This window comes from Myotis yumanensis, unplaced genomic scaffold, assembly GCF_028538775.1.
Source record: "Myotis yumanensis isolate MYYU_CA2020_CCGP unplaced genomic scaffold, mMyoYum1.0.hap1 SCAF_7, whole genome shotgun sequence".
NCBI classification, from domain to species: domain Eukaryota; kingdom Metazoa; phylum Chordata; class Mammalia; order Chiroptera; family Vespertilionidae; genus Myotis; species Myotis yumanensis.
In genome coordinates, this window is record NW_027223758.1 from 12,474,023 (window position 1) to 12,489,000 (window position 14,978).

At 41.2% G+C, this 14,978-nt stretch overlaps 1 protein-coding gene across 1 annotated transcript in view; it reads left to right on the forward strand.

The window, feature by feature from the left end:
• Positions 1 to 14,978, forward strand: part of B4GALT5 (beta-1,4-galactosyltransferase 5) — a 73,235-nt gene that overhangs the window by 40,335 nt on the left and 17,922 nt on the right. The window contains exon 2 of the mRNA XM_070419779.1: positions 11,210 to 11,344. Within this exon, the coding sequence (XP_070275880.1) occupies positions 11,210 to 11,344 (135 nt within the window). The remainder of the gene's footprint in view (positions 1 to 11,209; positions 11,345 to 14,978) is intronic.

Sequence of the window (14,978 nt, forward strand, 5' to 3'; positions counted from 1 at the left end):
TTTTTATTAATACTGAGATAGACATCCTGAACATCTTGTTTGTCCAGTTGTTTCTTTAGAGTGAATACCTGAAAGGGGGGACTATTGGGTTAGAGTATGAGCGTTTTACTTTGATATCTATTGCCAGGTTGCTCTCTGTGGGATATGCCAATTTATGTTCTTTCCTGCAAGGTACGAGGTACCTATTTCCCCAAGTCTCACCAGCATTCATTATGACCACTCTTTTGAATCATTTAGATAAGTAATTTCTAGCTTCATCTTAAAATCTTGCGTTATGTATTTGCAAAGGGATAGAAGAAACTTAGTTGCAGGTGGAGAGCATTTCAGAATTCAGTTCTTTGCTGTAGAATTGTATTCTTTTAAATCATCACTAAAATGCAACTTATCAGCATGTTAAGAGAGGAAGAAAGGAAATATAAATAATTAGACCCATGTCCACTCTAGGTAACTCCAGTACAATCTCCTGACCAGTATGTATGAAGGAGAAGGTGGCTACGGAAATGTGCTTTTCCATCTAATTCAGGCACTACTCCCCAGCTTTAATCACAACGAGGGCTAGAGCATCATTGTTCTGGAAAGGAAAGCCAGCTGTGTAGGACAGTCACACTCTAATCCCCTATGGAAAGGGAGAAGAGGGAAGACAGACGGATGTAAATCTGAGGTGTATGTAAACCAGATTTTCCAAAATGAAGGGAGGAGGGAAAAAATGAAATTATAATTGTGGGGTTTTATTTTATAGTTGACATACAATATTATATTAGTTTCAGATGTACAACATAGTGATTCCACACTTATAAAACTTACAAAATGGTTGACCACAATAAGTTTAGTAACATCTGTCACTGTACATAATTACACTATATTATTGACTCTGTTCCCTATGCTGTACTTTCGAATTGTGGGATTTTAAGTTGAGAGAGACTTTGCAGTCTAGTGATTCTCAAGGTCCAAAGGGAAGGGAGAAGAGTCAGAATTTACAGGGGTTTGTGTAATTTGTAAAAGCATAGTCAATATTATATAATTTATATTTTGAAAACATTCAGTGTAAATACAAACTAAGGTTTTTATTTGCAAAAGGCCTCTGTATGAATGTGCTCTGGTGACATTAAAGCTCTAACTAATCTTTAATGATTCTTTTCATAGCTTTTCAGTGTATCAGTGATGGGGGTTGGGTCTTGGTTGAAAAGACTGAGAAAGCCGTATCTAGTTCAACAAAACCATCTTCTAGATGTGGTGGCCGAGCCAGACAGAACTCACACCAATGTTATTGGCCTCCTTAGTTCAGGAGTTTCCCCTTCACCTTTCTTTCTTAGAAGGAAGATTTTTATAAGAGAGTAAGAGTGTGATAGTCTATGCTAGGTGTTCTACATTTGTTCTATTTATAAGGTTTCATAGCTTTTCCTTTTAAAGCTATATAAGATTCTGCCCTAGCTGGTTTGGCTCAGTGGATAGAGTGTTGGCTGGTGGACTGAAGGGTCCCGGGTTCAATTCTAGTCAAGGGCACTTGCCCGGGTTGCAGGCTCTATCCCCAGTAGGGGGGGCGTGCAGGAGGCAGCCAGTCAGCGATTCTCTCTCATCATTGATGTTTCTATCTCTCCTCCTTCTCTGAAATCAATAAAAATATATTTTAAAAAATAAAAATAATGCTGTATAAGATTCTGTCAAGTGTATGTATCAGTTAACTTACCTGTTATTTTGTTGTTGCTTTTGAGTTGTTTTCCAAGTTCTTTTAGAAATAATTTAATAATAAGCTGTGCACAGAATGTCCTCGTATTTGGGTTAATTTATGTGAAATTGTTAGATTAGAGGGTATGTCTCTTTGTTGAATGTGCAAATAGTTTTCCCAAAGGGTTATACCGATTTACACTTACACCAGCAAAGCTAGTCGAGTATCAGTTTCACTCTGCCCTTTTCTGGCTTATAGAATCTTTCTTCTGTGGTTGCAGAAAAATCGTTGTACTTCTAACTTGAAAAAACACGGTGCCTTCACCGAGTGGCCACAGGATGCTGCGCACTAAGCAGTAATTTGTTAATTTAATCAATTAGCTGAGTGTCTACTATTTATCAGACATTGTAGATGAAGAAAAGGATAAGACCACCGGTACTCTTAAGGAGTTACAGCCTGCTGGAAGGGGCGTGCTCAGAGTTCTAGGAGTTGTGGATGGAAGTTTACGTGTCAGTTGGGAAGGAGCCAAGACACTTCTAATCGGGGAGGATGCCGTCAGGAAAAGCTATGAGAAGAGCCATTACAGCTCGGTATGAGCAGTCGTCACCAGAGCACAGTCATGCAGAGGCGAGGTGTCAGCAGGGGCAGCAGGCATGGTTCTGCCTGGTCAGTGGGATAGAAAGGGGATAGGTTAGGTTAGGCCCAAGAGGTGGGCAGAGCCTTTGTTCAGAGTCAGTTCCAGAGAGCAGTGTTGCTCTGCTGGTCTGTGTCTCTTCTAGCACATTCCCATCGGGGACATCTGTACTCACTCTGAATCTTTACCCCCAGGCCAAAGTAGATACAGGCATTCAATGCAGACAGCACCCCAAAGGTAATTTACAGTTTCCTCTGACCCAGGGTTACATTTAGGTTATATATACAGTGCAAGATTTGGGCATCCTTGTTTGCTGAGCCCCTCTCTACGTCTGGATGTTGGTAATTGATCATGCTATTAAGAATTTGGGAGAAACAAAGCTGAACCAGTTAAGTTGATTACCATAGACCAGCGATTTGCAACTTTTTTTATCTTATGGCACACATAGACTAATTAAATTCTGCAGCACACCAAAAACTATGTTATATATTTTGCTGATCTGACCTAAAATATAGGTATAATTTTTATTCATTCACACCAGACGGCTATTGTTGTGTTGGTTCTTGTTATTTTTTTATTTGACAATCTAAGGGGAAAGAGGTCAGTGCCCCTGACTAATCAGGTATTGCATGCTTTAAGAATTCTTGTGGCACGCCTGCTGAAAATCACTGCTATAAACTACACAGCTAGTTAGTATCTGTTTAGGCAGCATTTTCATTTCTAATCTCATGTACAGTTTAATAATTTAACAGAACATAGACTAACAGGTCAGCGGAAATGTTTACAGGGTATTTCATAGCTGTTAAATTTTACCACTTGGGTTTGTTTGTTTTTTAATAGCTGGGGATAAAATCTAGAGAGAGGGTGGAAAACATAACCTATGACTGACTTGGTGGTTTTTCTGCCTCAGATGGGAAGGAGGAGGAAAGCAAAAGATTCATCAAATGAAATTTTCCCCAAAAAGTAATTGTTGGGATTCCTTACTCTTAATTCCTCCTCTTACCCCAACACAGTTTTCTTTAAATAATTTTTGTGTGAAAATTGTCACACAATTGCGCCAGAACATTAAAATAGATGTGTCAAAGGGTGAAATTTTATTGTAAAAAAATGTCTTGCATCTTAAAAAAAAAGTGTTTTTCTTTCTCAAATGTATCACTCACAACCTTGGACCTTATTATCTCTCAGTGTATAGTATGAGTATTGTCCGGTATTATTTTAAGTAAATCTCAAATGTAAAAATTCTAGGGTTCACATTAGAGCTTCAAACTTACAAAAAATTCTTATGGAACTTATTAAAAATTTTAAGGATGCTGCCTATTTTATTGTGAGCATTGGAATCCACTACTGAAGTGAAATAATGGGCCAATCATATATAAGATATCACCGGTAAAGGGCCAGGTGAAAGGAACCAGTAAGCAGAGTGCAGGAGTGACAGCTGTGGATTCGAGGGCTTTCTGGGCATTAGGAAACTGAGAGACGATAGAACATGATTGTTCAACACTTGACTCTGAAGACAAAGGCTTCTTGTGAAATCTTAGCTCCACATAGTCCTTACTTATTTCAACCTCAGTCCCCTCATTTACAAAATGAGGGTAATAATCTACCTCCTAGTTTCGTGTGAGGATGAAATGAGATAATGCTTACAGTATTTAGAGAAGCACTGGTTCATTGGGACTCCGTAAGTGTATACTTTTTACAGGAACCCATCTCTCTGTAAGTAGAATAAGTGGATTTATTTACACAACATCTGTTGTGCAGAGCAATGAAACTGATAATCTTTGATTTGGGGGCTAGAGATCAATTATTTTTCAGGTTCTGCTTTTTCTCAGAAAATATTGATCAAAAAAGGTAGTGCAGGATTTGCAGATTTTTCAGCGTGGCAAAATCAAGCTTCAACAGTCCTCGGACACATTTCTGTTGTTTCCTATTAATTTTTATTGTATCTTTAATGTATATCATATATGGGAGGAGGGAAACAGTGAGAACCTTCCTGTGCTTTTTTTTTTTTTTTCTATTTATTGCTTTTCTGCTTCTGTTCCCTTCTCTCTCTTTCCCCTATCCTTTATTTTGAAAGCAGGGACCTACGAATTGGGGTATAACCCCTGGTCCATAGATTTGTTCTAGTGTTTTCATGGAATGTACTTGACTCTGTTATAAATCACACACCGTGTGGTCTGTAAGGGTTTTGCAGAACAAAGATGCATGATGTGAGTAAATCCAAGGAAAGAACACGGAGTCTGACGGGCCCACCCTAACACTAAGTGGCACCTTTGCTCACTGCCAAATGCCTGCTTGCTGCCCCAGCTGCCCCGGCCTTGGTTATTATTAGTGGCACCGGCTTTATATCTTGACATCATCACTCCATCTTCTTGCTCCACGATTTGGCAGATACTGTATTCCTCCTGCTGATTCATGTACAGAATAAAAATACAACCTTGATAAGATTTGGACACCCAACTTTCAGTAACCAAATGGGATTCTACTTTCAGAACCCATTCAATTCATCCAGAGTCACTCCCTTTAAGCAATTTGTGTGGATACTAAAAAGCTCAGTCTTTTATCTGGAGCCATGAGTTTGAGTTGGGGTGAATTTACTCGTTTTGATTGATACCGCCTAGTTGGCACAGCTGAAATCTGATCCGGGACCGTTTCTTCAATGTCCAGCCCCTAAGTGTAGCACATAAAGCCCTTTGTGATCTTTCTCCCCTGTTTCTCTAGCCTCCTCTCAAGTGTTTGCCGTACATATCCTCCATCCAGCCACACCGAACTGCTTTTATTTCCCCGAATGTGTTTTCTCCCTTTATGCCCCTTTGTCTTCATTTGTGCCCTTCACTTTCCTATTTCAGAGCTTTTCTTTCAAGACCTTATCCTAGAATCACCTCTTGAATATTTTCCTGCCCCTGCCCTCACATTATGATTTAATAGCAGTTCTCCTGTGCTCCCTTATTAACGTATAACATGTATTAAGATGTGCTCAAATAAGTGAATACCTTGATGAATTTTTACAGAATGAGTATACCTATGTAACCAGTACCCAGGTCAAGAAATAAAAGATTACCAGGAACCCCCTTCAGCCCCCCTACCCCCACACCTATACTCCTGACTTCTAACACTGTAGATTTGTTTTGCTTGTGTTTGGACTTTCTGTACATGGAATTATACCTGTTTGGTGTCATTTTACGTAATGTATGAGAGATTCATCTGTGAGGTTGCATATAGTCGTAGTTTGCTTATTCTAATCACTGCTGAAATTCAAATAGGCTACAAAATTTTAATCTGTTCTCCTATTGATGGACTTCTGGGCGCTTTTCAGATTGGGCTATTTTGAATGGTTCCTCATATTACAAATAATGTTGCACAAGATTTTGAATAAATGTGTGCCTTATATTAAGGAACATTACAAAACCAAACAATTTTGTGAGGAGTGAGAGTACCAGAGAACTTTTTGGGGGGAGGGGCGGGGAGAGGGGGTGATGAGCTCTGCTCAATTGGTAAAAAGGAATTGCTGAACTTTTCTTAGGAACAGGTTAGTGCGGTGAAGCTGGTTAACTCACAACATTTTGGGTTCCTCTCATAAAGGAGTAGGGAGCTAATATAATAGAAAGGCTTAAATACCATTATCCAGGCCTCCTTAGGCACAGCTGAGTTCAGAAGATTCATTTGTTTATTGTCCCAACTTAGATCCTCATTTATTTAAATGTTTATTATGCATCTTCTGTGTTCCAGACACACTGTTCTAGCCACCAGGGAGGGCATAGCATCTTGCCCTCATGGATCTCACAATCTATTGAGGGAGATAACAATAGACAAGACAAATGAAAAAATATGTAATATGTTAAATAGAAACATAGAGCAGGGAACGTAGAGAGAGAGAGAGAGAGTGTCAGAGAGTGTTGGGGTGTTTGGGCACTGAGAGTAAAACAGATTTTAAAGAGTGATCAGGAAGCCTTCTTTTTCTAACCAAGCCAGATGTAACAAACATTAAGGATACACACATTTAGGATAAAAGATTATAAACTCTTAAGTATATAGAATCTTGTAATTCTTTCTTTTCCTCTTGGGTTCATTTTGCTCCTAATCTGGAATGACAGATTTCATTATCTTGTGAGGAATTTTTATGAGTCGGTGGCATTTATTAATGTGTGTGTTCAAGTGACAGTCATGTTACCTGATTCATAGGCTATGGAAGTTGACTGGAATTCGAATGGAGAGGGGAAGGGTTTGCCTTCCTGCTAGGAGACCCGTGCTTTGCTCCCGGAAACTTCAGTTAAAGTCATGGCCCAAGGCTCTTACATTGGCATCTGGCTGGCATTTCCCATTATGTAAACCTGAATGGGGCTTAGTTTTCTCAACCAAATTGTGGTCATCAGAGCTCCCTCCATCTAGATATGGGGCTGGATAATTATTACAATTTCTCATGAAAGTGTATAAAAGTTATTAGCACGCCTGAATTTGTAGTAAATGTTATTTTAGCATGTGTCATACTGTATTATAATTATTTAATTGTGTCGACCTTATCCTGTGCTGTCTTACTTAACCTTGTCCCCCAGTGGCCTAGGACTGTGTGTGGAAAGCTCTCAGGCAAGTAGCTACTCAGTAGATAGGGAACCAGTGGGGGATTTAACAGCTGTGTGTCAATTCAGAAAAATGTGTTTAAGCTGTGATTCAGCCACTGTTGATCAGGACCATATTATTGTAAAGTACTTTTTTTTCAGAGTAAAGCTCATCAAAATGTGTCAGAACCTCACTTCTCTCAGTTTTTGACTTCACTCACCTTGTGACCTTGGGTAAATGACTTCTGGAGGACTTGACTTTCTTATCTAAACTAAAAAATCAAGATGCTATCTGCTTCACAAATATGTGAATTTTAAATGAGATAATTAAGATTGAAAGCAGTGTGTGTACATATACGTTTCCTAGCTTAGGCCAGAGCCATGGGCTAAATTTAGCAATAAGACTTTTAATAGGGACACTTGTAAGCTCTATATAACCAACTGCATGGGCACAGAACAGGAAAAGTAACTTAGCAGCAACATATCTAATAAGATTGAGGATTTGCTTCCAGCAAGCTTAATATGAATCAGTAACATGGTGTGACTATTTTCCAACAGCAGTATTAATCATTTGATTAACTGCCATGTAATGGAAGTTTTAAATGCTATGAACAGAAATATCCAAAACAGAATTTCCCATTGTGAGTTCTGTAGAGAATCACTTGATGTTACTAATTATTACATGGGGGGTGGGGGGTGGCTCTGGTTTGGGAAATGGTGGGTTGGTTAGATCATTGAACATCTATGTTGGAGAATTTCTTTGGTCTTGAGTTATTGTGAATGTGGGTCTCCATGAGGGGGCTCGAGTTGACAGAGCTTTGGTAACAGATGGAACAGGGCTGCTTGTTTCTGGACCCGTCAGACTGCACCTGGACCACTCTGCCAGCGTGGGCACTGCCCTTTGTCAAGTGTAGACTACAGGGCCAGTGTCCATAGGAGAGCAGCCAGGATGGGGAGGGAAGTATGATGATACCATGGGAGGGGCACATGGTGGGGGTGGGGGAGGGGAGATGGGACAGTTAGGGTAGAGGTAAGGGTGATTGGTTGGGTGTGAGGGAGATTGAAAATGTCTGAAATGCAGGAAAGGGATTTGACTGTTTTGTCAAGGGGCAGAATAAGAACCATTAGGTAAAAGTGACTGGGAGATATTTTGGACCCACTCCAAAGTAAAATTTTCCTTGAAGATGGCTGTATTTTACATGCTAACTCTGCTCTTGGAAGGCATAGTTTTGGGGTGGTGTGGAAGCATTAGGTGTTTTTGAAAAGTGCTCTTTAAAATCCCATCCAGTCCCAAATCTATGAATTTGTGATATTTTCTTTTGTTTTGTAAAATTTATTTCCTCAGCCTTTTATTTTTTCAGCATTGTGCTCATTCCCGTGGATACTTAGGAAAAGCATTAATAAAATGTGGTTTAAGTTTATTGGTTGGATGACAATACTGACACATGAGACAGTTGTTAGCCAACTAAGAAAATATAAACAAAAGGCTCATTTTGATAATCTGTAACAGAACCATAGAGATCTTCGAAGGGGGAGACAGGAGAAGTATGTAAACGGGTTTGAAGGATTAATAAGGTTTGCATGGCAGGAAGAACAGAAGCACTGCAGGTCAGCAGAAGCCCAGGGATGAAGGCAAGAGACATAGAAGGCTTTGAGCTGTAGCAGTGTGGATCAATCTGTGATTAAGAAAGAACCATCTGGCAGCTTTGTGTAAGAGATAAAGATTTGAGAGCTATCTCCTTAAGAGTAATTATTTAAAGCTTCAGGGTTCTTGAAATCTTTGAGGAGATTGTGGCTAGAACATGGATGAGCAAGGTCTTAAAGCTTAGTGGTTAGAGCATAAATTCTAGTCCTGGTTCAAGTCCATTTCGCTGTTGACCTACATGGAGAAACTAAAGCCTAGAAGTTGACTGTAAATTGGATTGTTTACTTTCCTATTAAGATAATTATGAGGATTAAATGAGATAAAGAATTATATAACTAATTGCTCAATAAATGTTACTTGCTATTATTTATTATATAGCTGAAGTTGCCTAGAACTGTGGTTCCAGAAATAGGGTTCTCTGATCAACCACATCTATCACTTGTAAACTTGTTATGATTGCAAGTCTTCACCACTCCTCTCTGACACACTGAATCAGAGTCTCTGGGGGTGGGGCCTAGGAAGCAGGCTTTAAAAAGCTGCTCAGCAGAGGGGCAGGGCAAAGTTTGAAAAGTGCCTTAGTGTTTGGGGTCCTAGAACTAAGAAAGGGAGAGAATTTAAGAGGGGCTTGACTAAAGTGTCCTTTGCAGAGAAGAGAGTGAAATTTGTGAGGAAGGAGGTAGTGTATTTTTGTCAGTGCCTAACAGTTTTACACGTAATGTTCAACGAATACATGTTTTTATGCTATTGAAGGCAACTGGTTTCATAGTAGGTTGGGAATGGAAGGAGGATTTCAGGGCAGTTATATATAATACATGCGATGTTCATATTCTGTAGCCCAAAGGATAAAAAATACCACAGAACCACTTTAGAAATTTGATATTGAAGTTTAAATCTTATGTTTAACATATTGTTATGGTCTGCCTACCACTGTGACCAGGCACCGTGCTATCTGCTGTAAATAGGAAATGAAATGTAACTCTGTTTTCAGAGGCTTCACAGAATTACGTTTTTTAAAGGATTTAAAGCTATCTTTTTTTGTAACTCTCCAGCTATAGAGAATAAACACTCTCTGATCTATTCTCGGCCAACGCCAGACATTAAGCAGGTGCTTGCCTTGCAGTCAACGCAAGGCCTACTTTGAAGGTGCTACCTCATTTCTGAAAGCATTCTGAACATTGACTTCTTTTGTTTATTATTTTATGGCTCGGCATATACCTCAGAGATGATTTGAAATCTTTTGAAATATTTTATGTTCCTGTTTAATGTGGGCCACCTGAGCTTTTCAATATTGAGAGTTAGGCAGTTGGCGGGTCCTCATGTCCACCCCCATCACCAGCACAAGCACCAAACACAATAGCTTGGAATAAAGTAAATTGACCTCTAAACTTCACCCATTTAGTTATTTACTGCCCATTAGGTACAGGACACTGTGATAATGATGTCTAGTTGAAGAGCCAGGGCAGCCCGCAGGCCATGTATATTGAGTCTGGAGGAGTGGCTCTAGCTCTCCATTGAGTACCTGCCTGGGGCTTGGTTGGAGTTGACCAAGGGTTCAGAGGATCCTAATACACCAGAGTTTAGGTTTGTAAATATGCTACCCGGTGAGACACCCCCCTTCACAGTGGTGCAGGCAAAGTGAGTAAATTAGATTGACTAGTTAAGAAGCTATGTCTTTAGACCTCTCGATTCTTGAAAACAGATGGCATGGTATTTGAGATGGCAAATGGAACACCAGAATTATATTCACTTGTATTTGTGATCCCTGAGTTTCATATCATAGAGAGACTTAAAGAAAACGCAGTGGAACTCACTTTTCCAAAATGACAGTGATTGGGGAGTTAATCAGAATAATCATTTGTTAATATATTTTTGTTCTGTTCTGATTTTTATGAATATGTAATTGAAATATAACATTATATTAGCATTGGTTGTACAGTATCATGATTTTATATTTGTACATATTGCGAAGCAAATATGTTTCAATTGACACTTGTACTTAGCCCCTTCTTTTTTCCCATTACTCAGGACTTCAGGGCTGAGGTGGGTGGGGAGTGAATACTGCTTACATTCTTCCATTATTTTCTTTTTCTCTCCAAACACCCCAAAGAAAAGTAGCTGGAGTCTTAGTCCACCATTTTCATAAGGTTGCCAAGACCAGACCTAGATCTGAGTGTTTCATTAAGCACAGCAGTCAGTGGTTTCCATCAGGTATTGAGAAGGTGAATTAAAGAGATCAGAGAACTTATTTTTTTAAAGATGCTTTTATTTACACTTTACACAAGGTTGAGAAACATTGTACTGTCCCTCTGGCCATCACCGCACTGTTGTCTGTTTCTGTGGTTATGCATATATGTGAGATCAGAGATCTTTTTTAAAGATTTTAATGATTCATAAAGGTCTTTCTGATCGTCCCCTTGCTAGAATACAGATTGAATATTTGAAGACCTGGTGGAGTATAATTTTTTAAATGTATGGTTTTTCTGCAACTGCTGAATATTGACAGAAATTCCCCCTACGTCCTACTAGCTACCCAAGGATTGTTAGTATCCTAAAAACATTGAACCCAGTGTGGAAAACAGTTATGGCATTTGTAGGGTTTTAGAGCTGAAAGAGTTTTTAAAAAAGTAAAGAAACCAAAGTTATATATGTTTTTTGTTTTAATGGTTGCTTTTGAATTCACCCCTTTTTCCTCTCCCTTCTCTTTCCTGCAGTGAACACCTACCTCTTCATGATGCAAGCTCAAGGCATTCTGATCCGGGACAACATGAGGACAATAGGTGCTCAGGTTTATGAGCAGGTGGTTCGGAGCGCTTATGCCAAGAGGAATAGCAGCGTAAATGACTCAGGTATTATATTTTTAGTAAAGACGCGGTCTGCTTAGAATGTCTCCTCCCAGGAGAGGGAACATTGGTGGGAATAATTGTCTTTGATGAGACAAAGTGCATTGTAAAAGAGGGAAGGTTTGGCTGAGTCTTACCTTATTACTAAAAAGAAACTCTTGCAAAATGAATCCTTGTCTCTTTTGCTAATAGTATGTTAAGCTCAACTAAATGACTCCATTTTCTGTTCCTAATACCTACCAGGGACAGGGAGGTAAAGAGTATCTTTCAAGACACCTTTTTTCAGTGTAGTTGCCCCAGGTAGGCAGATGAAGCACAGATTAGGACACCAGCAAAACAGGAGCACCAAAAGCTATTTCTGGAAGTAATTTCAAAAAATGTATCTGTACTGGCAATGAGCAAAAACAGAACTGGGTTGGACTTCCTGATACTTATTTTATGGCTTCACATGTGGGATTTGTTAGTTTTGTTTTTTGAGTTACACAGGGTGATGACAATGTTCCATATTGTTTTCAAAACTAATCTAGCCTGGTTCCCACACAGGAAGAGTCACTCCAGCTCTGTTCTTCCTATTGGACTCTACTGGAATTTGTTCCACCCAGTAGAACGCATTGTCCATGAATGCTTATTAATAACTTCACTTCATAATAATCATGTCATCTGGGACAGTTTCCACAAATTAAAAAAGCAGCTTCTGAAAGAAGTTTACTAGGTCACCTGGTTTACCTTTCCCAGTCAGGTGTGGTTTTCATCCTGTGGTTTAATTACAACTCCGTGGCCTAGCCTGATGGTCAGATTCATTCAGCCTTAAAGAATTCATTCAGCTTTTCATACTATTCATTTAAACATTGCTATGGTGAACACAAGAGTGAACATTTCTGCACCAGTCTTTGGAACTTATACCTGTGGCTTTTATTACCTTACTAGAGGCCCAGTGCACAAAAATTTGTGCACTCGGGGGAGAGGGGGTCCCTCAGCCCGGCCTGTGCCCTCTCGCAGTCTGGGACCCCTCAGGGGATGACCACCTGCTGGCTTAGGCCTGCTCCCCAGGGGATTGGGCCTAAGATGGCAATCAGACTTCCCTCTGGCAGCCCGGCAGCCCTCGGGGGATGTCCACTTGCCAGCGGGGAGCAGGCCTAAACTGAAGTCGGACATCCTTAGCGCTGCTGAGGAGGCAGGAGAGGCTCCCACCACCACCGCTGTACTGGCAGCCATCAGCCTGGCTTGTGGCTGAGCAGAGCTCCTCCTATGTGAGAGCGTCCTGACCACCAGAGGGCAGCTCCTGCATTGAGCATCTGCCCCTGGTGGTCAGTGTGTGTCATAGTGACCAGTCATTCCCAGTCTTTCTGCTGTTAGGGTCAGTTTGCATATTACCCTTTTACTATATAGGATAGAGGCCTGGTGCACGGGTGGGGGCCGGCTGGTTTGCCCTGAAGGGTGTCCCGGATCAGGGTGGGGGTCCTGCTTGGGTGCCTGGCCAGCCTGGATGATGGGCTGATGGCTGTTTGCAGCTGGTCACACCCCCTTCAGGGTGGGGGTCCCCACTGGGGTGCCTGGCCAGTCTGGGTGAGGGGCTGAGGGCCGTTTTCAGGCTGGCAGGTGACTGAAGCTCCCAACCTCTCCTTTTTTTCTTTTTCTTTTTTTTATTCTGGGATTTATTTACCTTCTATAGCTGTCACTGGAGCTGAGAGCTGGCTCCAGCTCTGAGGCTGCGGCTGGCTGAAAGCAGGTATCTGGGTTTGTTTAGATTCTATAATTGAAACATTGTTGCCATCACTGCCGCTCTAAGCTCTGAGGCTGAAGCTGGCTGAAAGCAGGTATCTGGAGCTTGTTTAGCTTCTATAATTGCAACTTTGTTGCTTAGAATGCAGCTTAGAGCTGGGCTGCAGCAGCCGGGGAATGTTGGCTTCCTCCGTCACTGGAGCAGGCAAGCCTCCTGTTCACTTCAGCTGCCTGGCTGCCGGCCACCATCTTGGTTGGCAGTTAATTTGCATATCTCGCTGATTAGCCAATGGGAAGGGTAGCGAAGTTACGGTTAATTACCATGTTTCTCTATTATTAGATAGGATTAGAGGCCCAGTGCATGAATTCATGCACTGGTGGGGTGGGGTGTGGCCTGCGGGGATCGGCCCACTGTGGGAGCTCTGCTCATCCCGGTCAGCCGAGCAGCTGTGGACCTGCCCTCTGAGTGACCGCTGAATGAGGAAATTAGTCTGAGCTGATATTTCGGGCTAATGTCTTGGGTAAAAGTGTGTTCTGTGTCCTGGAGGAACCTGGCGGAGAGTTTTGCACCCCAAAGCCACTCGGTGAATGTCCTTGATGTGTGATGCCAGGTCGGTGACACCATTGGGGATGTTCAGGGCAGCCGTGCTCTAGGATCCTCAGCCATCAGGACAGCCTCCCTGGAGGGTCCACAGTCATGTCCCCTCTTGCCATCTGCCTATGCCAGCTGCCCACACTCTTTCTAGATAACACCTTAGAGGGCCTGCATCAGCTGGTGGGGTCAGACCAGAGTCTGGATTGTCTCAGGTATTTTGATAGGTGCAAAGACTTGGCCTCATCCTGGGGCCAAGCGGCGCTCCCACTGTGGGAGAGCATTGACCACCAGGGGACAGCTCCTGCGTTGAGCATCTGCCCCCTGGTGGTCAGTGCACACCATAGCGACTGGTCAACCAGTCGTTCTGGTCATTCCACCATTAGGTTGCTGGGCTTTTATATATATACTAGTATAGATAAGCACTAATTATATAAAGAGGAGAAAAGAACACAGGTTAAATGGCTTGCCTAAAATAATATTGTAAAGAACCTGTTCCTGACTATTTTTGTAAAAGACAATATACATAGGCGGTTCTTTACCTTTGAGAGAAAGCTGTCTTTTTTATGTCTCTCTTTTTTAACGCTTCCAAAAATTGAACAAAGGAAGTATTTTCAGATGGTTAAATGGGACTGTCGTGAGGCTTGTCCAGTTGAGCCAGGAATGATTTTCATTTTAAAAATAGATTCTGAGATTTTATTCTGCTAAGCATTCATGATTTGCCTCTTACTTCTCTAAGGACTAATGTGCTTTCCTTTGGCTTCTTACTGATTTCACTCAAGCCTAGTATTATAAAATATGTATATTTAAGAGTTTTTTCTTTCCTTCAAATCAGTCCTCCCTTCTTCGGCAGCTCAATGTAGAAATGAAATTGTCTTTGCAGACATTGCTAATGAGAATTATTCTGTGTGCTTGGGATCTCAAGAGAAAATGTTGCCTCTTGAAGGGAAGTTAAATCTTTAAAATTGACCACATTCTAATTTACCAGTCTGTCCTGCTGGCCAACTTGGCAGCAACAAAGGACTATAGTTTGCAAACCAGATAAGTGTTGGTAGTTCCTTCTTGTTTACAGAGAGCAAGTGATGACTTTTCAGAGTTTTTTTAGTCAAACTGTGGTCTCAGGACAAATTGCCTGAGCTCTGAACCATACCTGGGAGAGGAATCCCTGCAGTTCCCAAAGGCACGGAAGAAGGAGAGCACATTTTTGTGCCCTAATTCATCCTGTGTGGCATTAGGTTTTCCTAATGATGCCACACACTTTGTGTGATTTGATTAGAACATATGGCTCAGTCAGATGGACAGGATTTTATGTTACTGCCGTTTTTC